The following is a 27,127-nucleotide window of genomic DNA, read 5'->3' on the forward strand; positions in this document are numbered from 1 at the left end:
TTGAGAGACAGATCGTGGGCTGGGGGGGGGGGGGGGGGGGCGGTGCTGAGGAGAGATGTTTGCATATGCCCATCTCTCTGGCAATAGCCCTCAGCCTCGGTGGCCTGAGAAATACCAATAATTGTGTCAGAAGACGGCCATGTTAGAGCTCCACCCTGCTGATGGCTGGCCTGGGCACAGCTTGGAATCCAGGGAGGGCACCAGCATCTTCAACTATGAAACGGGTTTCTCCGGGGGCTGTTCTATACTGTGATCTGAAATCACAGGTCTGAGCGTGTAGGGGGTGAGGAAGTCGAGGTGGGGTGAGGAATGGTTGGGAGAATAAGACTCGGATCATTGTCTACTTGCAGAATTCCGATTGCAGGTATAACTGGGGCATCACTGGGGCTCCCCTGCTGCCTACGTGCCAGGCTGTAGGTGCCATAGCTTACATTGAATCCTCACCACCACTCCTGCAGAGCCGGAGTCAGACCCGGGGGAGTTGGCTGCGCTCCATCTGCTCCTCCCTCTGCCTTGCTGCTGCCGCCCAGAGCTGGCGAGGGGCTCTCCCCAAGGCCTGCCTGCCCGGGGTGGGGCCAGCAGGTCTCCCTGCTCTTTGTTTCGGCCTTTTCTGAAATGTTCTCCTCAAGCCTCCGATGGCTGTTCCTCCGTTGCCCCAGTCAAGGGACACGAGCCCAGGCCCCGCACCCCAAGCAACGCGAAGTGAGTCGCATGCTCCTGCGGGAGGTTGGTTGTCATGGGAACTGGGCATTGACCTTCCCACTGCCCAGTGAACAGCCCCACCTGGCCCAGGACTGCTGGTGGGCACCTGCCCAAGGGGTCCTCCCCCAATGCTCCCCGCAGAATGCCGGGTCCCCTCTCCTACCGGCTCCTCTCCACAGTCCCCCAGGTTCCAAGCTCAGTCACAGCCAACTAGCAAGACTGTTCTTTAAACTGCCGAGGGCGCTTTACTCTCTGGCCCCTGTGCCCGGCTCAGTTCCAGCCCATCTCTGAACAGTCAGAACCCTACAAGCGGCTTCTCCAGGAGCCTCGGACCCTGAGGCTGTCGCATAGCAGGTGACAGGCTCTGCCCTCCAGGGAGGGCCACTGTGGCTTTACCTGGGGCTTGTTTTGTCTCCTCACATTCTGTGAGCCATGAAGGGGCCTGTGGGGCCATCGCGTGTATCCCGAGGAAGCCCAGCCTTAGGGGGCAGGTGGAGTTGCCACCTGCGATAGGAAGGGGGGTTCTGTCTCCACCTCCGGTCCTGCCAGTGGGCCGAGGAGGAAAAGCCCTCAGAGGGAGCCCCAGGCCCGTGGGAGGACTGGGTGGGGTCTCAGGAAGGAAGGACACAGGCTGTTAGGACACCACAGGTGGACGTGGAGGAGAGGATGCCACGCCCCAGAAAGGAGCAGGGAGCTGCCTGGGAAAGCGCCAGGGAGGGGCTGTGGGTTGTCCCAGCCCCTGGGGGGTGGGGTGGGCGGGCAGTGATTGAGATGCCCAAGGCCCGCTGCCTGTGTGTCACTTGCCTGGTCTCTGCTTGTTCCTCTGTCACTTTAGTGTTCAGAGAAGTCCTTTCCCTCGCCAGGCTGCTTCCGGGAAGCCGTGGGAACCCCGAGGGAGCGGATTTGGGTCTCCAGGTGGTCAGGGCTGAAAGAGTGTGGGGGGCAGAGGTGATGGGGCAGCTGGGCCCAAAGAGAAAACCCCAAAGAAAAGCGGGGAACTCAGCTGGGAGAGAAGGGAGCCACTGCTCTGCCCCCCCTGTCCCCCCCGCAGGCCCTCTCTAGGCCCTTCCCTGCTGCCCCCAGGGAGGCGGCCACTTGCAGGAGGGAGCCCTGTCCCCGTGAGGAGCGATGGGGGTGGCGTCCCCCTCTCAGAGCAGGCTGTCATCGGGCTCCTTCCCTGGGGGGCTGACTCACATCCCTGGAGTGACACCCTGGGCCCTGTGCTAGGAGCCGCCCAGTTCCAGGGAGAGAAACAGCGCTGGTGTGTCATGTAGCAGCCGCCAGTAGCATCTCCCTTCTCGGGAGGTCGGGGACAGGCTGGCTTTGTGACTCGAAAAGGCCTCCACGTTGTCAGAAACCATCTCCAGCAGAGTCCCTCCCCAGGGCCCTGCCGCGGTGACACTCAGAGGGGCCATCCCCCCCAGATGAGTACATGGCATTAACTGAGAGTTAGCGGGAAGCGGAAGGGAGGGGACGAGAGCAGCTCGGTTTTGAGAGCCTGGAGGCCTGAGAGGAGAGGGACCTGCCACTGGGGAGACCCTGGAGCTGGCGGGCAGTCCTGGGAAGGCAGACCCTGGCTGGGTGGGCATTTTGATGGCTCTCAGGTGGCTTTTAAGGGGATGGGAGGAACATGGGGCCAAACTCTCTTCTTGCTTCGGGCCCTTCTGGCAGGTGTGTGTGTGTGGGTGTGTGTGTGTGTGGGGGGGGGGGGGGTGAGAAGAGGCCAGGGAGAGGCAGGCAGCGAGTATCTCTGTAACTCCACTTCCGATTCTTGCTGACAGCGCTCCTTTTTGTTGACTTTTGGGTATTAGTAAATCCTACCCGAGACTGGGCAGGCACCCAGCTCTCTTCAGGGAAAATTATTTCCCAACTCTATTTGGGCGATGGTTTCTGCCGGAGCAGCTCTGGCTGAGTGATGGCTGCCTCTTCCAGGAGACAGCAGGGGGGAACCTCAGCAGGGCCCCTGCCTGCGGGGGTGGCCAGCTGGCATCAGCCTGGGCCCCCCGGGCCAGACGCAGGCAGCCCTGTGCACACTCGTGCACCCACACGCACGGGGTCCAGGACACAAGCTTGTCCAACTCTGTCACTTCCCCCCCCCCCCGAGGACTCCAGCCCCCAGTGTGGGACACTTTTTCCGTTTCCCTAAGAAACCACATTGGGAAAAGGAGAATTGCAGGGAGACCATGCGTCCTGAAGATTATGCAACTTATTTGATAGCCACGTGAGTGGTTAGGATAAGCCCGCAACTGCTCCCACTTCGGTGTGTCTCCCAAGCGCTGAGAAAGGAGGAGGAAGATATCTCGTGTCCCTGACGGGGAAGCTGAGGCACTGATGAGGGAGTAGAGTGTTCCAGGCCACGGTCAGCTCTGGGCTGCCCGTCAGGAGGCCTCTGAAATGTGTTTGGTAGACAGGGCGCCGGCTCCCCAAACCTGCAGGTGAGCAGGAGTTGGAGTCCGGAAGCCAAGACTAGAATCCTGCCTCTGCTGTGTGGCCTCAGACAAATCACATCACCTCTCTGGTTCCTCGGTTGGCAGAAGGGAGCCGTGAGTAAAATGTGGGAAGTGTCCTGTGTTGCACAAGGTTGCGGGGAGGATATAATAAAATATCAACGAGAAAGGGCCTTCTGAGGCTCTAGCCAGTTTATCGATCCTGATTCTAAGAACAATAATACAGAGCGTGTTTCTAAAGCACATTCCAAATACATTATCCCATGTAACCCTCTCCACGCCGTGAGAAATCGGAACTTTTATTTTATAGATGCGGCAAACTGAGGCGATTCCCCAGAGTCACACACTTTTAAAATGATGGAACAGAAAAGCAGCACGGCGATCGTTTTCTTTAAAAGCTGCACGACTGTAACATATTTTACCCTTCCTTGCCCCAAGGCAAGTATTACATTCCTGTTTTAGGTCGTTTGGAAAAAACAGAAAGCCACACCGAAATGAAACACTGCTCACTGTAAGCTAATTATCCTGAGGTAACCACCGCTAACGTTTTTATGAAATCCAGAGTCCTCCCACTGCTTAGAAAAACCGTATGAGTGTGGGAATGCACTGGAGACAGAAAGAGCTGATGCCCCGGCTAGGTCAGGCCTGGAAATTTCCAGGATTAAGCTTTCCCATTCTGGACGAATGCTGGGAAGAAAGGAAGGATGTTGGTGGAGAACAGGAAGAGGGAGAGTGTCAGGCGCGCAGGGCCAAGGCTCAGAGGTGGGGTAGTGAAGACGGGCAGGGCGTGCGCACCTGGTGCACCCCCGGCCTGCCTTCCCACGGTAGACCAGACCACTGCGGCTCTGTTATCAGGGGGCCCCTGAATTCCCTGGGATATGAGGTGTAGGAGGGGCCGCCAGGCATGGCCTGGCCTTGATGCCAGCCTGGGCCCTTCTGGGGGCCTCTTCTAGGTTTATTCGGGGCCCAAAGGCAGTCGCTTCAAAAGAGCTGCTCATTAATTCAACAAGAATTTCTGTGGAGCTCAGAGAGCCGCTGGCCGTGGCTCTGGCACGGGGACAGGCCGGGGCCTGGGCTCCATGTTTCCTCTCCCCACCCCCCCACCCCACCCCCCAAGGCTGCCCCAGCCCGAACCCCATCTCCCTGTCTGCCCCCTGAACTTGGTGCCTGGAAGAGAGGAAGTAGCCATGTGTGTCACCTGCTCACCCATGGGAGGCGTTACTGACGCTGGCAGAACAGGCGCCCTATAATTTTGGACTGGCTACAATAATGGAGCTAATCTGGTGCCTTATCACCGAGCTCCTGGGTGAGCGAAGGGGGAAGAGAGGCCCGGACCTGGCTCAGAACCACCCCCGGCACAGAGCTCTGTACTTGCCCGGCTCTCCCACGGGTGGTGGAGGCTGCCCCCCGCCCCCTCGCCCCCTAACCTCCCCCCCTCCAGTGGTGCACTGTCACAACACAGCAGCGTGGCGATGGCTGAAGCCAATTCCTGGGGCCCCAGACGTAGCTCCACAGGACGGGGCAGAGAGTGTCTAAGAGTTTGCTGTGCACCCTCACCTGGCGGGGGGCGGTGAGCACACACATTCATGCATTCTCATGGCTGCACACATTCATGCATTCTCCCGGCCAACCCGTTTTACTGCAGAGAAGGGAGGGTCACCCCGTGCAATGCTTTCACTTTACAGCTGAGGAAGCCACAGCTCGGGGAGGCATGATGACTTGCCCTAGAGCAGTGATGGCGAACCTATGACACGCGAACTCATGTTTTTGGTTGATTTTTCTTTGTTAAATGGCATTTAAATATATAAAATAAATATCAAAAATATAAGTCTTTGTTTTACTATGGTTGCAAATATCAAAAAATTTCTCTATGTGACACAGCACCAGAGTTAAGTTAGGGTTTTTCAAAATGCTGACACGCCGAGCTCAAGGGGTTCGCCATCACTGCCCTGATCATTCCGCTGGTTAGCAAAGTCAATGTTAGTCCTAAGTTTATCCTGCTGCTGGAGCCTCAGAAGACCCACAAGATGCCTTCCTCAAGTCCACTTGCTGAAGGTGCTGATGGGTGGGGAAGCGCAGGGCTGAGAAGGAAGAAAGAGGCAACCCACAAGCTAGGGCAGCCGTGGGCAAACTACGGTCCACGGGCCGGATCCAGCCTGCTTGAAATGAATAAAACTAAAAAAGAAAAAGACCATACCCTTTTATGTAATGATGTTTACTTTGAATTTATATTAGTTCACACAAACACTCCATCCATGCTTTTGTTCCGGCCCTCCGGTCCAGTTTAAGAACCCATTGTGGCCCTCGAGTCAAAAAGTTTGCCCACCCCTGAGCTAGGGCATCTTCCCGTGGGCCCTAAAGCCAGGAGCTGTGGCCTCTGAAACCCAGGCTGGAAGATGTCCTCACTCCCGTCCTCCACCCAGCGACATACCCAACGCAGCTGCCCTCCTTCTCCTCTCGCTGGCCCCTCAGCCCACCAGGTGGGCTTTTGATAGCACAGCCCGTGGTGCAGGACAATGGGAGGTTTCCCAACAGGTCACATGCTTGCTGCGTGCCCATCTTGATTTTTCTCCCAACAGCCGGTCAAGTCTTCCTAGTGGCTTCTGCTCATGCCTGCCAATCCAGGGCTTGGAGGAGCTACCGGTTAGGGACTACCTCGAGGGCAGCGGATGGGCTGTTTGTACTGATTCTCAGACTTGTGATCCCTCTGGTTGGATAAAGAACAAAACCCCAGCTTCCCACCAGAGCCCCAACCGAAAGTTCCTCGCTGATGACTAACGTGGGTCTAGTTGAGGCCAAAATGCTTTGAAACATTAGACAGCCAAGAAAACAAAGTTTCTGGGCTTTGGCCAAGGGAAGAAGGAGTAAAATCTGACACGACCTCCCAGTGTGTGAAGGCGCAGTGTCTGCCTTGTATGATGAAGTGGCAGATGGGGAGGAGCGGAGGAGGAGGGAGGCACCGGGCTGGACATGAAGGAGAGTTTCCTGAGGTCCAGGTGATAGAACATGGAAACGTGTGAGTGACGTGTTTTAAAAAGAGGCCTCGGTGTTGGGGGTACGGTGGCCCTGCTTGGAAGCTGGGACTGGGTGAGTTGAACAGTCACTCGGTCTCTTGATGCCTAGTGATGTGAGATGGGAGTTTCCTTGCTCTAATCCACAAAGAACCCACCCAGGGAATGAATCCTGAGATATGACACCTTCAGCTTTCCACAGGGGCTGCAAGCCATCCCCTCACCCCATCTCAGGACTTCAGGAAGCGAGAAAATAACTCCAACTCTGCAGGAGACAGAGGGAGACACTCCCAATACCCCCCCCCCCCCCCGCTTCCTCCCCCAGTGCCGGTGGCTGCACCTGGGGGAGCTCAGATGGGAAGGTCCGGGCAGAGAGCCCAGGGTCCTTCCACTGAGCTTCCGCACGGGGACAAGAGCTTCTGCCCAGGGGTCCTGCCCACCGCTGCCCGGCTTCCTCCTCTCCCGCAAAGCAGTGTCCACAGCAACGTAGCACCTCACGAGATGATGCCATACATACAGGCTTTTTTCGAGACAAACGGGCTGCGGCCAGGACATACACTGGCTGCGGTAACTTAGCAGGAGATGGCTCCCCTGAAATCTGTAGTGCAGGCTGTAAAGCCGCCCCTGTGTCTGCCTTCCAGAGGAAGCAGGCCGCAGCAGGCGGAGGGAGGGATGGGGGAGAGCAAAGCCTTCAGCGTCAGCACAGAGGAGTCCACATCTACACTTGGTTGATCGCTCTGAGAACGTAGGCAAGGTTTAGCCTCTGCGAACCTCAATGTGGCTGTCATTCTGACCTCCTCCGAGCAAAGTGGCACAAATGAAATGAATTAAATACAAGTGAAGCGCCCAGCAGGGCCTCCAGGAACCAGTAGACACTCTTTATCTGATAGTTCCCTTCTCTGTTGACTTTGGCTTTGATCACCAGAATAAGTAGGCTAAACAGAGTGGAGGGAACTTCTAAATCCCGGCAGGTGCACATGCCGAATTGGTTCTTTAACTCGATAAGGCAACATTCTCACTTGCTAAGACTTCCCGAGAGGGCTTGTTGGACTCCACCCCTGGTGAAGGTGGGCCCAATAATGTGCATTTCTGGCAAGTTCCCTGTAATGCTGGTGCTGTTGGTCTGGGCATTGCGCTTTGAGCAATGCCTTAAGGAATATTTACAGAATGGGGCCAGACGTCTTTCAAAACACTACCCAGTCTTCTTAAACCCTCTGCCTGGGGCTGAGATGGCTTCTGACTACAGTTTAGCTATCCAGGGTACCTGGTACGTAGGGAGAAGGTGAAGGGCAATAGCGACCGGCCCCCATGAGGATCCCATCGGGATCCTGTCACCTAACGGAGAAGAGGCCCTTTTAGGATCATAACTTTTGCTCAGCAGCACGGGACGGAATGGCTTTGGTCGTGCTCCCTGGGGACATGCTCCATGTCACAGAGAGGCTAGTAGGGTCTGATCCAGGGCAGCCTGCAGTCTCCTCATTTGCCTTAAGTTGCAAACTGAGGACACGTAAGAATCTCCCGGGAAGCTTGTCAATCATCCACATCCAGGCCCCATCTAGAGCCTCTGACTCAGCAGATCTTGGGTGCAGCTCAAGAATCACACCCCTGCCTCCCAAACCGCACCCCGAGGAACACACCTGACCAGGCTCTACCCTGAAGCCATCCTGTTACCTACAGGGACACTCTTGTCACCCATCCTTTATGCCACCTTCTCAATCAGTTAAACCCCACAGGGCTGAGTTGCTCATTAAGTCAGCAAGTATTTATTGAGCACGTGTTGCATACCAGGTACTGTGCTCAAGCCCAGAAAGACAGTGCTGAGGAGAATGGAGGGACTAGGGTAAGGAAAGCAAGGCCTAGGGGGCGCCACGGGAGGAGACACCCACTCTTGGGGACAGGCCTGAGCCCCAGGGCGGGCCTCCTTCATACTAGTCCTGGGAAAACAGACCCGCCCTGTCCTTCGGGAGCTCAGTCTAGAGCAGGGACTGTGGCTTTGGAGGAAGTGGTGCCGGGGATGAGCGGGCACCTGCCTCGTGAAGAGCTCGGGAAAGTGATCAGAGGGAGCGAGATGTGCAAAGTCCTGGGGCGGGAATCGCCTGGACGCTGTGGAGCTGAAAGCCAGCCTGAGAGCTGGCGGCGGGAAGGAGGGCCAGGGCAGGGGAGAGGGCCACGAGTCGGGCCTGTGGTGTGGGCCTGGCAGGTCGTGGTAAGGGTTTGGGTTCTCATGCCTAGCGCCAGGGGAAGCCAGTGGAGGGTTTGAAACAGAGGAGCGGTGCGGTCCATCTTACAATCTGAAAGAGCACTCTGGCTGCTGGGGGGGAGGTGAGGCAGAGCCAAAGGAACCAGGGAGTTACCTGTGGCCAGCTGAGAGGTGGCGTGGCCCTCTGGGTGGCACTGAAGATGGGGAGAAGTGGGTAGACTGGAGATGGAATTTGGAGAGAGAACTGACTCAGGTGAGGAACTAAATGCAAAGGGGAGAGGAAGGCAGGAGTCGGCGGTGATGTCTCGTTTCTGACTTGGGCAACGAGGTGGGTGGAGGGGCCACGCCCTGAGCTGGGGAAAAGAGGAGAATGTAAATGGAACATGAGAGTTCACCTCTGAGCGTCTGAGACGTGCTCGATGTCTGCGAGATGTCCACAATGAGGAGTGTTGCTCCATGAGTCTGGAGTCTAGAAGACAGGCCTCTGACGGGGCCCTAAGTTCGGAGTCGTGACCATAGAGATGGGCATTGACGTGGATGAGAAGGAGGGAGAGGCCCAGACCCGAGTTCTGATGAACTGTGCTATTTAGAGGCAGGGAAGGGAGGAGGACCCAGCAGAGACTGGGAAGGGACAGCCAGAGGGGCGAGAGCGCGGAAGGGGATGCTTCCAGAGCAGACGGTCATCTCCGTGAAAGGCTTCACAGAGCGGCCTCACACAGCAGGACCGAGAGATGCAGGGGCAGGGGGCGGGGGAAGCCCAAAGCTTCGGGTCAGCAAAGAGAAGGAAGCCCAAGCCGCCGTCACCGGCAGTTCAAGTGTGTGCCCTTGGCTGAGCCCAAAGCCCTGCCTGTTTGGTGTCCCCAGGCACCTGTTGGCAGAACCATTCAGCTGCCCCAGGAGACCACCCACTGGGACCAGGACTCTTCCCTCCTGCCACAGCCCCGCCGGCACAGAGAGGGGGTGCTCACCGCCCCAAGATGCCCACCCTCTTCCTGGGGAAGCTGATGGCTATTTGACAGCCACAGGCAGACGAACAGCCCGAGTCAGGAAATGAAGACAGATTGTCATTGCCAACTTCGCTTATGTGCCTCTTGCTACTCCCGTCATTAATGAAGATGCCAGTGGGCGGACCAGGGTGGAGGGGAGGTCCTGGGCTCTGGCCTCTCGTGGCCAAGAGCCCAGGGTGCAGACTCCCCAGCTTGCCCAGGCATTGCCTCCATCTCTTCTGGAACTTTTCTAACTTCGCTCCCCTCTGGCTCCTTCCACCCCCGCACAGCCCCCTCCTCTGCGCCCACCTTTCCAAATGTCCTTAGGAAGAGAGCTGCACCTCCCCATGTGATTCTGAGTCACGGATATCTTTCCAAAAGTAATGGTGCGTGCGAAACACTGAACCTCTTTTCAAGGGCAACTTCACGAATGGGAGAAAGTTTCCTAAATAAAGCCGTCTGTTTCCCTGAAGATGCTCAGATACAGTAACATTGGCCTCCTGCTGTGCTGTGGCTCTCCGGGTCCCTGGGGACCAGACCCAGCCTCCAGATCTCCCCCACTTCCTGCCGCACCCCTGGGCTCCACGTGAGCTGGAGGGTCCCCTCTTCTCCCGGTGTCCACACCGCAGGCTGCAGCTGGAGTATATGGAGTCCGTTTGAGGCACCTCAATTCTGCCCCATTATGTATTCATAATGCTGCGCAGCCCTGGGGCGGAAAGCATTGAGAGAGGAAGCAGGCGGGGAACTCAGAACAAACAGAACCCAGCAGGGAGCCCGCGCATCTCGGCACACTTCCCGCCCTTCCAGCCACCCATCCAGGCAGGGACCCACCCACCCACCCACGTCATCAGACCAGCGCTCACAGCAGGAGCGCGCTTGGCACTGGAAGGAACGCCCACCCCGGGCCCCCTCCCAGCAGAGCCCTGAACCAGCTTGGGGGCTGGGGCAGGTGGAGTGAGTCTCTCTCTCCTCCACTGCAGCCCCCTCATCAGTGGGTCTCCCCATCCTACAGATGTGGTCTCCGATGGGCCTTAGCCTTGCTCCAGGGCACTTGTAACATCTGTCCCTAGGCCTCTGGACCCAGGGACCATGGGCACACACCCCAAGTCAGACCAGGGGAGTGAGGGGAGGTGACCCAGGAGGAGGGGACAGGACAGCTGGCCTGGAGAGGCAAGTGTTGACCAGGACAGGGAGAGGCTATTTCAGGGTGGAGAGAATAGGGCGGAGGCCTGGCCGTGCAAAGTAACCTGGAGAGTTGGGGGAGCAGAGCCTCAGAGAGGCAGGAGGGTGTGACCCAAACTGTGGGCTCTCCGGCCACACCTCTGGCTGCAGGGCCTCACATCCCAGCTCTGCCATGTTGCAGCTGTGTGTTCTCGGGCCAGTTGCCTAACCTCCCTGTACTTCAGTGTCCCCATGTGGAAAATTGGGGGTAATGATAGTACCCATCTCATTAGGCTCCTGTGAAGATTGTGTGGCTTCATATGTATAAGCACTTAGGACTGAATGGCACATAGTAAACATACAGTAAATGTTAGTGGGTATCACAGCTGGTGTGTAGGGCACCTGAAACAGAAGGGCCAGCAGCAAAGGCAAGGGCTAAATCCCAAAGAAACCGGCATGCCACTCTATTCTGTTAAATACGTCGTGCTACTCATAAAGTCAGAGGTGGAGCTTGCCCCAGAGCTTCCCGACCCCCACCCCTATTCACAACCACTCCTTCGTCACCAGTGTTTACTGAGCACTTACTATGCAGCAGGCAGTGGGCTAGACATGAACACTATAAAGATGGGTCAACCCAGCCCCCAGCCCTGTGCTAAGAGCCCACTATCTGGTGAGAACACAGTGTTCACATGTAATCCCCACAATCAACTGAGAAGTTGTGGTCGTGGCTCAGGCTGTGAAGGGGGGGTCACGGTGCTGTGCGGCAGAGACCAGGGCAGGGCGGTCCCTCCCGTGTCCCGCCTCCACATCTGACCCATCTCCACCCCCAACTCCAAGCCCCAGGCCGACACGGAGCGTTGGGAAGTTGCTTTATTCAATGGAGCCAAATTGGCTTCCACCGGTCTCTCTTCCAGGCCCTGCCCCGGGGTGACTGGGTGCGCCCTGCCCAGGGCCGCAGAGCTCCCGTCTCCTGTGGCTTTCCTGAAAGTGCAGCGGATGCTTCTCGCTGATGATGAGAGGTTCAGACAAGCCACTGAATGATTAAGAGACTGGAAGTGTTCTCTGAGATGGGGAAGCATCCTGCTGGCTCTGCTCAGCCTCGATTCCCAAGACGGACCGGGAGGCACTGCGGCCACTCACTGCCTATTTAGGAGAAAGAAAGCTGGTCCTGAGGAGGATCAAACTCGTGGAGGCGGTGGGGCCCGGAGGAGGAGAGCCTCTGGATTTCAAAACCAAGTTGCTTGATTCTTTGAGGTGGGCCACAGGCACCAGCCAGGCGTCCTTGGCCATCTCAGTGGTGACAGGCTTTCCACTTTGATTCTTTGGTTTAATGACGGGGACCTTAAGGATAGAACACTGAGTACAAGTCCCTCATATCACAGACGGGAGCCCGGAGCTGTGAAATGATGTGCCCGGGTCTCGAAGCTGGCTAGCGGCCGAGGGACGAAAGCCCCTGTGGGTCACGGCTCTTTCCCGGGCAGCCATCGCAGGGATTTGTTCTCTGCGTGGGGCCATGTGAGCGCATGGAGAGAGAAGCACTTTCGTGAGCGCTTGCAGACGGGCTGCTGGGGAGCCAGCGGGAGCGATGCTGCGCCTTTAAGAATTGGACTGCCCAGATGCCTGGGCACTGCAGCCAGGGAAAGCTCGACTGTGGGCAGCGACATCAGGGGGACAGGTTGCACTTTAAGCACGGACTCTCTAGGAGCCAACATCCCGGCTCTTCCTCCCTGGCAGCAGGCCCGCCCCTTCCAAGCCCTAGCCAAGACGTTTAGCCAGCCACTGCTGGGTTCACATCTACCCTGTCACCCCTAGATTAGGAGTTGGGAGGGCCAAGTGAGTTTCTGGACAGCAGTGACCTCTCCGGCAGCGGGGAGCTCATGACCAGGCAGGGGCCCTAAGGTGGCTCCCCTGACAGTGGGTAGAAATGAAAGCAGTAACTTGCTGGCTCTTCTGCAGCCCCTGGTCCCTCCTGGTTTTATTAAAGCCAAAGTGGCAAGCATCCCTAATGCGGATCAAGGCTAGGAAGGCACACAGATCTGGGGCTGGAACCTCCTGGGAAAGAGCACAGGGCAGGGAGAGGGCCTGGCAAGGCCACCTGTGGGACCAGGCTTTCCGAGATGCCGACTCTGTTTCCTTATTCCCCATCTCTCTATTCACTCAAAATCTACCTGTTATTTTCCTTATCAGTAACCCAGTCCTCTGCCTCCTGCGTGTGCAGGGGGCAATATCCCCTTGATCCACGGAGCCAAGAGCAGCCAACTCCCCACCAGGCCGGGTGAGGCCGTGACAAACAGCCCCACGTCTAACCTCTCATCTGCTTCTTTGCAGGAAAGCGTGGATTTGGGGGAGATCATGTTCTCCCTCTGCTACCTGCCCACAGCAGGCAGGCTCACCCTCACAGTGATCAAGTGTCGGAACCTCAAGGCCATGGACATCACCGGCTACTCAGGTACCTCTCCCGCCCAAGGGGCCTGCCACGGCCACCTGGCAGCCCGAACGTTAGGATTTGGAGAGAGAAGGGGAACGAACTGTCAGTTTTCACAGAAAAGCAGCCGCTCTGGAGGGACACGCCGTGGGCTCGCATCCCCGTTCTGCCACTTCCCTGCACTGCCATGTTTTGGTTTCCTAATCTGAAAAATAACTTCCCAGGTTGCTTTCAGGATAAACGAGTTAATTCACATAAATGCTTAGAGCTGTGCCAGGCACATAATGAGCACTCAGCAGATACTAGCTATTACCACCGTTCTTTCTCCAGAGGAGGGCGAGAATAGGAAGCGAACACATAGGAGTGAGTACATGTTTGAGGTCCACGCCGCCTGCAGCCGCTCTGCAGTCTCAGTCACAGGAGCAATGCCACCGAAAAGCAGAGTGCATCTGTGTTTGAGTTTTCCCTGCAGGGCTCCCGGCCTCAGCCTCAGCAGCGGGGAAGCTGCTGGGAACCGCAGGAAAAAATTAGTCCTCGTCTAGCCACCGAGGAAATGCCTGCTTGGGGGCAGCTGTAGCGATGCAGCTGGACGTGGGGTCGGAGGTTTGCCCCTTTGCCACGATTCTGCAAAGCTGTCAGAGGAGAAGGTGTTTGAGTTTTGATATCCCGGAGGAGTAGCTTGGGTCCCAGGAGCCTCCATCCACCCATCCACTAGGACACAAGTTAGCCCTAGGAGTGAAATGGGGCGAAGCACCCCTAAGAGCCGGCGCACGGAGCAGGCTGCGCCACACACGGAGGGCACGTGCAGGTAGAGGCCTGGCTGGCTTCCCGGGAGCCCACCTCAGAGGCTCTGATGACTCGGATTACAGCGTCAAGCCTCTCCCACGGTGCCTCCGAGCTTGGGTGGGAGTGTAGGGAAGGTTTTCCCTTTTATCCCTTAGGCTAATCTCCTTCGTCTAATCACAGTTGCCATGAGGAGGGGCCGGTCCAGCTGAAAACATCTGGCCCAGGTGCCACCTGGTGGTGCCCTTTGAAGAAGAGGCGGTAGAGGTCTTGAAAAATGAGGTTTCAGGGAAACGCCCACACACTTACTGTGTCTTGGTTGCAGCTTTGAATCGCTAGGAGCTTCTGCTTCTAGCCACCCCCACCCCGCTCCCTGCAGCGCTCTGGCCTCCAGGCCAAAGACTCCCCCAGTTAGCGCCCCCCACCCCCCGCCCCAATGCCTCTCCTTCCACCGAAGCTACCAGCTACTGCCACTCATCAGGAGGTGGGCAAGAGCTTAAAGAACCTTTTCAGACATAGTCAGCTTTCTCCAAAAATATAGCCACCGTAGATTTCATTTTAATATCAAAATAAGTGCATGCCAGGGACAGAAATTCACAGAGGACTCTCAAGGCTGCTGAGGCAAATGGGATTTTGCTTCCCAAGTCCCCACACTATCTTCTCGGGTGTAATTAAATGATGTGCTAGGGAGAGAGCTGGTGGCCGAGCCACTGAGGTCACTGCCGAGGCTGCTCCCATCAGAGGGTTGGGGGCAGAGGCCACGGGCTGAGTCTAACCTCTCTCTCACAGTTGCCCCTCCTTCCCACCTGGACTTAGAATCTGCTGTTGTCTCAGCTTGATTCTGAAAACGCAGGGGTCGTCTTCTTGTCAGGGATTTCTGCCTGTTTTGTTCACTGATAGAATCAAGTGTCTGGAACAGTACAGAGAACACAGTAAGCAATGAATAAATATGTATTGAATGAGTGAATGAATGAATGAATGAATGAGTGAGTGAATGGATTTATAGCTTGAGGAGCCTTATCCGGGTGATGCAGCGGGGGCATACATGCCAAGGGCCTCTCAAACTAGACCCCGTTTTTGAGGATGACTTTGAGGTTACCTTCAGCCCAGACTGCTTTGATGTTGGACTAAACGAGGAAGGAGCTTATTTGTGGTCTGTTCTTGATTTATATGGCGTTGACATCTAAAACCAAGGATCTTCCTACTCTCCTTGATCTAAACTGGTCGTGAATCAATCCTCTAAGCCTATCTACTGGAACCATGACAGTGAACATAATTCAAAATAGTAAGGATGGTTTGCCAGGAAGGGGTGGTGAGTCAGTGAACTCCCCCATCTCTGCCACATCTGGTCTGTACTACTTTGGATCCAATGGTTAAAAAGTGAGCTTTGGAGTCAGACAAGCTAGGGCGCAAATCTTAGGCAGGTTTCTTCATCTCTTTAAACCTCAATTTCCCTACCTGTAAAATGGGGATGATGATGATGACGAATATTTCATAAGGTTGAGGTGACATGTAAATGACATGATGCAGATAAATCTCTTAGCTCAGTGCCTGGCACATACTAAATGCTGAGTCATGATGGCTCTCGTGACAACGAGGCTGAATACCCTGCTGGCCTTTGTGCCCCGCCCTCGCTGCTTCAACAGCACAGGCTGTTGGAGAGGAGAGGACCTCAGAGGTCGTGTGGAGCCAGCATCCCACCGGAAGCCGTAAAGTTAGGCCTCAGCACCCTGGGGAACAGTCACCTCTCTGCTCAGTGTCTCGGGTGCTGGTGAGATGGTTGGTTCCTGCAAGGGACGTGCACCACTGGGTTTTTGGATTTGCCTCGTAGGGGTGGACAGAGGGAGGCGGAAGCTGAGGGTCAGGCATAAGGCATTTGCTCCATGCATGGCCCACGGACAGGTGGCTCCTTCCCAGCTTGGAGACATGGACGTGTGCCCTGCCATGGGAAGGTATGGACACAGGCATGGCAGGTGGTGTGGCAGCCTCCGCCTGAAGACACTTTCCAAAGCGGTGTGCACCCTTCAGGAGTTTCAGGGTTGCCATGGTAATGACAAGTCTGGGCGCTAGCTTTCCCTCTTCTCTGCTTGGACCTGAACTCTGTCCCGGGCATATCCACAGGGAGGGAGCCGGCAAAACCAAAAACGCCTGCAGCAGTGCTCAGGCCGCCTCTTTCTTTTTTACTGAAAATCCTCCTGAGAGGGGGGCCTTTCAAATGGGCCACGGGGGACACAGGTTGATTAAACACCTCATAGTCTCCCAGTTCCTCCTTAAACCCAGGTCTCCATGTCCCTGTGGTTAAGGCACAGCTGCCACTGCACAATGGCTAGTCAGTGGCTCATCTGTCTACGGAAATGCCTTCAAGGCTTGGGGTTTCTGATCAGGGTCACGGCTCCCTCTAGCTCCCCTGTAGCTGTGTGCCTCAACTGCCACCGAGCAATGCCCAGGAAGCGTGAGGCCTGCTGGGCGCCGGGGTGCCTGGGAGATGAAATACACCTGTGAATCCAGGAGCCGGGGGGCAGCTGCTCGGCGCCCCCCTCCTGACAGATTCGCATGAGCCCTGGCACCTAGGCAGGAGGGTGTCTCCGCACATCAGTGTCTCCCAAGCTGCTATTACCCGCGAGCCCCCCTCCCGCTTCTCGAGCTGTGCCCCATAAATCACAGTTACGATGCCGCCGGGGACACCTGTGCTACGGGATACAATGGGCGTCACTTCACTGGAATGAGTAGAAAATTCCAGGGTAGAAAGGTGACCATGAAACACCCATTCAGAAAACTAAAGAGACAAAGATGGGAGGCCCGTGGATGCCCAGTAAAAGGACGTCTTCTCGCGGGATGGCGAGAATCCAAGATCCCACTGAGAAATGAAACGCCAGCCGGCTGCCCTCATTGCCCCGGCCACAGCTCCCTCCTCACCACTCCCAGAGGTGGGCAGGAACCGGCCTCAGAGGAAGCAGCGAGGGGCCACCACTCCCCTCCTGAATGCTGGAAATGAGCTTCTCGAGACAATGGGACCCCTAATCCTTCTGCCAGGTGTGGGGCACACGGACAGCACTGTGACTGTCGCTGTTCAGGGACTCGGACAGCGTTGCTTCTCTTTGGGTGCCATCGAGTTCTATTTTTACCCCCTTACTCTTTGGTTAATAACGCCGACAAGCCCCCCCGAGAAAAGGACTCCACCGAGGTGAAAGGAACTGAGTGCCTTTGTTCAGCTTCACCACCCTTGGGAGGCAGCCGGCCAGCACGGAGCTGAGATTTAGGACATTGATTGCATACCCACGGGCAGGGGTCCTGTCTGACTTGGGGCCAGCCTTCCCATTAGTGCAGGTCTGTTAAGCACTCTCCCAGAATCCTGAGGTCTCTGAAGCATGGCGTGTCCTCAGAGACAGGTGTGCTTTGTTTTAACAACCCACTGGGGGCATCTGCTGACCAACAGTAGATGTAATCGGGCTTCTGTCCCTCTGGTGCAAATGGTGTTAGAGGGCATCTGTTTAACACGCTGCCTTCCCTTCCTTCCCGCCGCCCCCGTCGGCACAGATCCTTACGTCAAAGTGTCCCTGCTTTGTGACGGGCGGAGGCTGAAGAAGAAGAAAACCACCATAAAGAAGAACACGCTCAATCCTGTCTACAACGAGGCCATCATCTTTGACATCCCGCCAGAGAACATGGACCAAGTCAGCCTGCTCATCTCGGTTATGGACTATGACCGGTAGGTACGGGCCCCAGAGGGACACGACTCCCTCCGTCTCCTGGCAGCACAGGGCTTCTTGACCTTGGACCTTGTGGTTCACAGCCCGGTGTCCACCGGCCTCAGGCCTAGCTATAGTCACGGAGAGTACAGGAACTTGAGCAAGAGCCTGGGTTCCCCTAGGCAGAAGCTCAAGCTTCACTTCCCAGCTGCTCCATTTCCATCAGGGCAGCTCCCCCACCAGTTCCCCTGCATTCAGTCCTGACTATTCCCGTCCCTCCCTCCGGCACCAAGTCCTGTCACCTGTTCTTGAAAAGGCCTCTCTATCCTCTCCATTTCTGCTGCCGCTACCACTCCCGCTTGGGATGGCTGTGCAGCCTCCATCACTCCCTGGCTCTGCCCAGCAACATACGAAGGGCACGCCTTCTTCATAAGAGACCGCTTTCTTTCCGGGCCCGCCCTTCTCAAGAACCATCCTTGGCTCCTGGTGCCCGGGCTCTTCCCCTGAACTCTCAAGGATTTCCATAATCTGGACCCAGCACGTCCATCCTTGATTTCTCCTTTATTGGAGATATATCTTCTCTTCCACTTATCCAAATCCCACTCCTCCATCCAGACTGGCTCAAAGTATTTTCCGACTACTCTAGCTGCCAGCACTCCTCTCTCCACTTGTCACTTCTGCCGAGGGAGAAGGAAACCATGCGGCAAAGCCTCCCTCCAGGATTTTTAGTACAAGACCTCGGGCTTAGGAGGTGCTCGGTGAGCATAGTTGAGCGATGATTGATATTCTTGCTGAGTGAGTAACTCACCCCCCAGCTGCTGGGGGTATGGAGCAATGGTGCTCAGAGCAGGTTGATTTATTTCCACATGCTGATAGCATGTCAAGCCGGGTGTGATGTGCAAGCCGAGTCCAGTAAGGGAAGAGACCTGGACCCTCCAACTCCCCAGAGTCAGGCCATCTGCCCGTCGTTTCCTGAGACTCCAAACGAGTGTATCACCTTTTGCTCGTCTGTGTCCAGTGTCCACCCAAGGAGGCGGGGCAAAGCATCACTGTTGCTGGCACCCTGCGGCCCTGCCGAGCACCTGTTTTCAGAGCTCAGTGCCCTGAGTTAGACCTGCCAACAGAGTCCCAGCCCCAGCCCACCCTCTCTGAGTGTGCGCCTGGCCCCCCATGGGGGGTCTTTTGTCTCTCCCGCAGAGTGGGCCACAATGAGATCATAGGAGTCTGCCGCGTGGGGATCAACGCGGAAGGCCTGGGCAGGGACCACTGGAACGAGATGCTGGCGTACCCGCGGAAGCCCATCGCGCACTGGCACTCCTTGGTGGAGGTAAAGAAATCCTTCAAAGAGGTGGGTGAGGTCGCCCTCGGCCCTTGGCATGCTTGCTGCATGGCAGCGCGCGCTGGAGAATGGCCGTGGGCTGCTGCGAGGCCTCGCCTTTCTGGTTCCTGGGGGCAGGGGGCGTGGGGCCATGCGCTTCTCCCCCAGGGTGACGGGCAGGGAGGATGACCGTGGGCAGCTGCCTGGCAAAGAGCTTCTGATGTGGGGCAGACAGAAAGCAACACTGAGTTTTAGTTGGAAAATAAAAACTCAGAGGGAGCCTTACCAGAAGCCCCGAATGCTTTCACCAAGGCCCTGGGCCAAGACAGCCCTTGAGGAGCGAACCCCATGGGGGTGAGATCAGAACTTGGCAAGAAATTCGACCTCTGTTGGGAGCAGCAAGTTCCCGAGGCTGCAGCCTGGCAGTCAGGGCAGTTTTCACTCGGAGGGAGATGCCAGAGACCAGCGCTGCTCTAATCTACGTTGGTGCTCGCGAGCGCGGCTGTAGGGCCTCACTTTCTGGCGGGTCTAACAGAGACGCAGTGGACCGGGCACTGCCCGGGGCTCCCAGGATTCGGGCTTCGAACTCGGCCGCTCCTGCCTTGCTGTGTAACCCTGAGCCAGTCCTTTCTCTCTCAACTGCAAGGAGAACGTCCCCTCTCGTGACCGTTCCTCCGCCCCACCTCCACGGGCCTCCACCACAGTAGGCCCTGTGATGTATCCGCCTTGGTGGCCCTAGCCTGCTTTTCTCACGTGGGCTGGGACGTGGGGGTGGCCAGGCAGGCTTTGCGTCTCATTCCGAATGACACCCCCTTCCATATCCTGGAAAGCCCAGTGATCATTCACTCATCTTAACGGACTCCATGCCTTACAAGTCTAGGGAGCTGCGTACAATTGGAAAATCCGCTAATAAGAAAATAAAGCATCGTCCCTCTCGCCACATGGGCCCGCACTTAAAAGCAGAGTCACCTAAAAACAGAGGAGTCCCGTCCCCACACTCTGGGACACAGAGAAGGTGCGGCAGCCGAGCCAGAGGACCTGCCTGCCCCCTCCTTCTCAGTGGACAAGCCCCTTTCCAGCTGCTTCCAGCAGGGAGGTGTCTCCAGAGAGGCGGGGAGCTGAGGGCTGCAGGAGTGGAATCAGTCCTGGGGGAGCGAGGCCTCGGGGAGCCAGGCTCTTGATCTACCTCCCAGGTAGGTGAGGGCCTTTGAAGCTCCCGCCCTGCAGCCTCTGGGGCCCCCAAGAGGGATAAGACATGGACGCAAAGTTCCTGTCCACCCCCGGCCTCGCCTTTCCGTCTTGTGGTGGCCTTGCTTTGACCACAGCTGTGGAGCTTGAGTGATCGAGGCTGGTTCCCCAGCTATGCAGCTCCCAGCCCTCAGGGAAGCCTCTGCCTCCTCTTTTCCAGAAGATTCTCTCTGGAGAGGGGAGGTAGGGTTCCACAACCAGCCTCCACCTACACAGAAGGCAGCTACTTACTGGTTTAGGGGCGGGGCATAGGATGGGAGCTAAGAGGCTCTGATGGGCTCAGGCAGCTCTCGGTCCCCACCTGGTCTTCAGTTTCCTGGTTGATGAATGAGGGCTAGGCTCCTCCCAGGCAGCTCTGACCCTCCATGATGACTAGGCAGGGGAGCCAGAATCTTGCACCCCCTTTCTAACCTGCGGTCTGCAATAACCCATCACTGTTACCCAACTGGGCTGCCCACATAAACTGGATGTAACCAGCCAGGCGGGGGCTCGGGTGGAGGCAGGGCAGCACAGAGGTGGTACGACCCAGAATCACTCTTCTTTGAGATGAATGCAACCTAATTAAGCCAAATAATTGATTCCAAATCCTGTCTTTTATGAGTCCAACTCACTCGTTCAGACTACAAAAGAAAGAAAGATAAAGTAGAATCAAGCCCTTGAAAATGAATATTTGATGAGACAGTAAAGGGAAAGTAACAGTATATGGGAAACGAAAAGAGAATAAATTGATTTATATCCTTTGGGTTCTACTTTTTTCTTGACCTCGCCAATGGAGCTCCCCAGACCGCTCCTCCCCACTCGCTGTCCTGCCTTCTTCTGCTCAGCTGATGGGTTCTCTGAACGAAGGAGCTGACAATGACATTCGGCTTGGCAACCTAGGATTCCATCGGTACAAACGTGTATAAGAATTCTATCTACACCTTGAGCACCCACAGCTTAAGGATCTTTATAAACATGCATCCAAAGCCCACCGGGCTAACATGAAGTCCGCGTTCTTGGGTTCATGTGACGCGTTGCACTTGAACGCTAATGTCAGTCGTCCTTGGAGCTCTCATCCCGCCTTCTCTTCCGTCCTGTTCTGGACACTGAGGGAGAGTCTTGCCCCGGGACCGCTCTCTCGGGTTTGTATAATCCGCGAAGAAAGCTCACTCTCCAGCTCCCGGGAGGATAGATGGCATCGCACCTGGGAAGCATCTGTATTTATACTGCACGTTTCTCAGAGGAGTTTCGAGTGCTGTGATCATTTCTCTTTTTATTAACGAGAACAGACGGCTCCGTACTTGCTCGCTTGTTTGGGGTTTTAACATAAGGTTGAGGGGAGCAAATGAACTGAAAGGTATTTTTTCCCTGCTGGGATTTTCCCCCCATGAGTGCTAAGTGATGAAGCCACAGCCAGCATCCTTCCGTCTCTGCCTGTCATCGCTGTCACCACCTACCGCACCCGGGATGGCCAGCACTTTCTCCAAGGTGTTCTATTTTGAAGGGCCAAGTTCAGACCACCTGCCAGAGAGTTGAGGTCTATGTTGGAATGCGATCCCTTTCAGGACAGTACAAGGTCTTCCTGGAGTGCAGCCCCCCCCCCCTCCGCCCTGCCCCCAGGAATGACCATCTTCCCGCCTGTGGGGACCAGGTCTCCGCTAGTTCACAACCCCCGGACAAGCCTCCGGGTCATTCATTCGCCTGCCCACTGTCCATAAACCCGTCTCCTCTGTGTTTATCGTCATGGGAAAATCGGGTTAGTGGGGAGCCCGTGTGCCTGCTTCCTTTGCCCTGGATAAACAAGTTGCTCTGTGTGCCTTCTCTTTGAGCTGTTACAGAAGGAAAAACGGGCGCTCTGTGTAGAGATTTCATTTTTCCCTCTGATCTGACCCATCAGTCAGGTGGTTTAGGTAGCGTGGGAACCCAGGGGAGAAGCCAATAATTACAAGGGACCTTGTACCAACATTAATGGTCATCACAGATAAAGGAGAACTTCTACTAATAAAATGAAGGTCTGCTCAATGAAAGCCTTAGTCACCGTCTCATGTCATGTCCCTTTTTGGTTAAGAAAGACTTGAGTCGGAAGTCACGGTGGGCTCAACAAGCAGGCATTTATTGATCTAAAATATTTCACCAGGGAAACCCTCGGTTGTGAGTGCATTCACGTGGATGCTGCGAGCAGAGACTGCCGCCCGGAGTTAGGAGTAAGTACCAAAGAGGTTAGGCGTCTCACTGCATTCCCCTTCTCCTTCCCCTGGCGCGGCCAGGTGCCAGGATGGCAGCTAGGAGACCTGGTTTCGGATCCTGGTTCTGCCCCGAGCTAGCTGTGTCCTCACGTCTCTGTGTCTGTTTTCTTATCTTCAAGAGGAGAGAGTTAGATGGGCTGATCTCCCAGGCCTGCCTCGGGTCTGGCGTGCTGGGTCACGCAGTGGTGGTCAGTGCTGCTTGTCCAGCTGTGGTTGGCTGTAACGCTGCCGCTCGGCCTAGACGGGAAGCGCGAAGGGGCCACGAGGCGCTGAGGGGGGGGGAGGACGGCAGAGCTGGCTTTCCTGAGAACGGGGAGCATGAAGGCGGTCGGAAGGCTTGGGTCCCCTCAGCACCGGGGCCTCTGCCTTTCTCCAGAGGAGATGCTGATGGCAAATGGCCTATTCCTTAGGGGGCCCGGCTTTGTCTGGAAATGGCCGTGTTGAGGGGGGAACGGCGTCCTTTCCCCCCTCCACACACACATGCACAAATGCATATCCAGCCCCCACTCAGCCCCGTCACTCCCCGGGGAGACCCTGAGGCTCACAGCAGCACAGGCTGCACTTCAGTTCCAGAAAGGCCATCCTGCCCTCCCCGACTCTCCCTGGCCTTGTCCTGCGGCACCTAGGAGAGTGTTGGGTCTCCTTCGCTCATGGAAAAGCTGGACTGTCTCCCTCTGAAGCTCACAGCCCCCAGGCAGGCTGGGAACATCCATCCGCAGGATCAGCTCCTGGTCCAGCAAACACTGCTGTAGCTGTGACTGGCTGGCCTTTCCATGTAAGCAAGGCCTAGATCAGTGATGGCGAACCTTCTGAGCTCGGCGTGTCAGCATCTTGAAAAACCCTAACTTAATTCTGGTGCCGTGTCACATATAGAAATTTTTTGATATTTGCAACTATAGTAAAACAAAGACTTAGATTTTTGATATTTCTTTTATATATTTAAATGCGATTTAACAAAGAAAAATCAACCAAAAAATGAGTTCAAGTGTCACCTCTGACACGCGTGTCATAGGTTCGCCATCACTGGGCTAGATGCTCAAGTGCGGGTCCATCAGCCTTACCCTCTCCTTCACCCCATCATGTCTCATGACATCACCCACTTTCACAGAGGGGCTAGGGCTGGGCTGAGAGGAGGCAACCCCGAGACGAGAGAGCCAAGGGAAACAAAGGCGGGCGCCCGGGAGGGGGAGGGGCTGCCGGCCCTCCACCTCCTACCTCTTCACCAGTCAGCGCGGATGCCCCGAGGAAGCATTAAGACTGAAGAACGCCCAGAGCTAGAGCAACATCGGGCTTTTAACTGTCCTAACAGCTCGCAGACAAATCGCTAATAATTCATGATCGGGCTCTTGACAGGGAGGGCATACTCTGCAGCCTGCCTCTCTCGCTAACATAATCCGATTTTCCGTGTGAGAAATGGCAGAAGCTCAGAAACGGCCCAGTCATCGCACCTCCTCAACACACACACACACACACACACACACACACACACACACACACACACAAGCACGCCTTCACGATCTCTGCAGTAGGTCTATTTCTAAAATCAGGTATTCCCAGCCAGTAGCCCTAGAGCTGTTCCCTTACGTTTTGTGCATGGCTGACAGCAACAGCCAAGAAAGCTTCCAAGAGTGAATTCAGTGCATGAGCCAGACCAGTTCTGGAAGCTGAGCTGTCAGTTTCCTCCGCAATCAATAACCGGCTTCTCTCCTCCCAGCAGTGGCAGGGCCGCGCCGCCAGCTTCGACAGCGAGAGCTCGTGCCCCTCTCCGAAGCCACCTCCGACCCCATGAGCCGCACGGCCGAGCCACACCAACGGGACCCAGCACCGTTCTTTCTGCACCTGTTCAACCGTCTAAACACAGCGCCGTGCCGTCGGCGCACCAGGGGCAGCGCGGGGCGCGGGGTCCTACCTGCTCCTGTGTAGGTCAAGGCCGAGACACTTGTCCTGCGCTCAGATCTGTCTTAGTCTTTTCTGTCTCCCAAGGTGATGTTTTTTTGTGTGCGTGTGGCTTTCACTTTTTCTGGATCTGCTGTCAAGAAAGGAAGAAAAAAGAAAGTGGGCAAGAACAGAGTGGAGAGCCCGGAAGTCGGGTCAGTAAAGGACAGTGTAAAATAGTCGTCTCTGGGGGAAAGGTGATGTGAATTTCTGCAATGTGTGTCCCCATCAAGTGCCACTACCCTGGAGAAGGAGGACGTGGGGTGGGGCTATGGCCTCTTTCTCGGTGGCCTGCAGGTGCCCATCCATGCAAGAGCCTTTATGAGACTCTTGGGAGCTCTTCGCTCTGTGACACCAGCCGAGAGGCGGACTCCCGGTCCCCTGTGGAAAACACGAGCGCCCTGCGGTGTCTGCGGACCTTCAGGGGGTTGGACAGGGCTCCTCGCCCCCTTCCCCATGGACTTCATTCGTGATGTGAAAAGGTCTTGACCCCTCCTGGGAACTTAGTCACTTTCTTGAGGAATGATTCTGCTGAAACTCAACGTGCCCCGTGTTTTCACGCGCCCCACCGTTAATGACCATCTTTGTTTGGAAACGGGATCTTTGGTCTCGAAAATAACCTGCCTTGTCAAGGAGGCACGTGTCCTGGAGTGATTTCTGTATTATACGTGGCTTTATAATTCCACAAGGCACCAAGCGGCTGTTTCAAATGCCTACACAGGCCAGAGAAAACCCTAGGTAAAATGCCTTTTCTGAATGGGGAGGCGTGAAGTTCATGGAATAGTGGGAGCCCATCTTTCTAGGAAGAGTCTCTTCTTGATTGAGATCAAGGCAGCTTAGACCTAGTTCAGCCCCTTTGACTCTGGGGCAACCTTCATCTCGAACTTTAGTTCTATAAACTACTGAGTACTTCCTTCTGTGTTTGTTTGTTTCAGTGGTGATGAAGGGTTTTGTTTTTCTTTCTTTAGATATCTAGCTTAGGCCAAATTCAGTTTAGGAAAAATATATCTGAACTATTCTGTATTGTCAGAGCACATCTCTGTTGAGTTGGCCTCCCCACCCGCCCCTGTAACTAGGTTGATGTGCTCAGCTCAGTCAATGGGGGAGGGGAGTTTCCCCTTGAACTTGTGCTCAGAGCCGTGTGTGACGTCCCAAAGGCAGGTCTGCTGAAAGACCCCTCCATTCAACCACGGGAGGTAAAGAATATACAAGCTCCTCGCACACCGTGTCTTATTCTTTATATGTCACGTACTTTAGGAGCTGCAACTCAATAAAGTCACCCTCATTTTAAGCCAAGGTACCAGGTTTCTCTGCTGATAATACCTTTGGGTAGTGTGTTCTAGTCCTAAAAATGACCAGATTGGGCATGAGGTAACAGGATATGGTGGCAGAAGACATTTTAAGCTTAGAAAAGTAACTGTAGATAAACCCCAACTCCCCACTGTACTGAGCCTTCAACTTAGGGGCAACTGAGTCATTGGTATAAAGATACATTTTCTTCCCAAATGTCTTGTGATGGATAGACAGGCCTTCCTAGTCAGGCAGTCCTGCAGCGGATGTTCTCTTGAGAGCACGAGAAAAAACCCAAGGTCATGGCAAGATTCACATCCAGCCATAAACTTCATTTTTCTTGACTGACCCCATAAGAGGGCCATGTCAGTCACTGAGCAGACGCTGTGGGTCCTGCAACCATGAGGGGACACTTGAGTTTCCTGGGCCAAAAGGAGCCCAGAAGTGAGCTCAAGCACATGCACATCCAGCTGTCATCCACAACCCGTAGGCATGCCTGCTGTGTGGCTCAGTGGTTGACCGTCGACCCAAGAACCAGGAGGTCACGGTTCAATTCCCAGTCAGGGCACAAGCCTGGGTTGTGGGCTCGATCTCCAGTAGGGGGCGTGCAGGAGGCAGCCGATCAATGATTCTCTCATCATCGATGTTTCTCTTTCTCTCTCCCTTACTCTCTGAAATCAATAAAAATGAAAACAATTAAAACCTGCAGGCACTTGCAGATAACCACTCTAACCTTTTGGAGAAGGGAGTGTGATCGGTGTGAAACTTGGACTAAGTCCTGCTCTCAGCCATCTCTCTTCTGTCCAAGCAGCTCTCACACATGGTTTTGGAAAATCCTTTCCTGAGCAGACTATGGTCAGCCCCCACACAGCCTAACCAACTGCAGTCTTGGTGAGGTGGTAGATTTCCACAGGCTGGGAGGCCCCCTCCTACTCCCCGCCCCTCCTCCCCCAGGTCCTCAGGGGAAACCGTTTCTGACCGGAAGCCTGAATGAAACCTGAATGTCTGCCAACTTCATTATCTGGCCCAATATCTCTCTCCCACAGACGAGAATAAAATGAATTACAAGTTTCTGCATAAAATAAAACACAGGGTTGATTCGTTTGTTAGTTTCCTCCGCCATGAGAAACCTCCTGGGCTGCTCTTGTGAGCTTTGCTGACATTGGGATAATCGCGGCCTCGGCACAAAGATGTTTTCTTTAAAACTGCACAGCTCCCTGCTCCTTGACGCAGCAGTGTTCCTGGACTGAAACATGCCTCCTCCCCCCCTCCCCCCTCCCCCCATACTCGGGATGTTAATTAATTGCATCGTCATTTAAAAAATTATGTTGTTAATTACTGCCTCGCATCTCCCTACCCCTGTCACAGCCTGGAGTCTTTATTCAATTAAATCTCTGTCTCTTGCCCATTTCTCTCGTCACTGTGCGTTCCTGGGGTCTGTCAGTCAGCGCGCACACAGGGCGCTGCAAAGCTTTTATTTTTCATCTGCGTTCCACATAGGTGACCACGTCCCTCCCGGGTACAGCAAGAGGGCTGGTGGCTTTGATTCTGCCCAAGGACTCCTGCACAGCCCAGACAGCTGGAGCCACCTGTGTTCGCCAGGCTGGGGGCTCTCAGAGCACCTGGGGCATGGGTGGGGCTGTCTCCTCAGCTGTTCGGTGCCATCCGTGGCCCCTCCAGATGCCGAAACTTCTCTAGGGAAGTGGG

The 27,127-nt window shown here is 55.5% G+C and overlaps 1 protein-coding gene across 1 annotated transcript in view; it reads left to right on the forward strand.

Annotated features, from left to right (window-relative positions):
* Positions 1–26,828, forward strand: part of SYT6 (synaptotagmin 6) — a 51,773-nt gene extending 24,945 nt beyond the window's left edge. Inside the window, exons 4-7 of the mRNA XM_059673245.1 lie at positions 12,836–12,956; positions 17,253–17,424; positions 18,602–18,752; positions 23,913–26,828. Coding sequence (XP_059529228.1) covers positions 12,836–12,956; positions 17,253–17,424; positions 18,602–18,752; positions 23,913–23,984 — 516 coding nt within the window. The 3' untranslated portion in view covers positions 23,985–26,828. The remainder of the gene's footprint in view (positions 1–12,835; positions 12,957–17,252; positions 17,425–18,601; positions 18,753–23,912) is intronic.
* The last annotated feature ends 299 nt before the right edge of the window (positions 26,829–27,127 follow it).

This window comes from Myotis daubentonii, chromosome 18 (assembly GCF_963259705.1).
Source record: "Myotis daubentonii chromosome 18, mMyoDau2.1, whole genome shotgun sequence".
Classification (NCBI taxonomy): Eukaryota; Metazoa; Chordata; class Mammalia; order Chiroptera; family Vespertilionidae; genus Myotis; species Myotis daubentonii.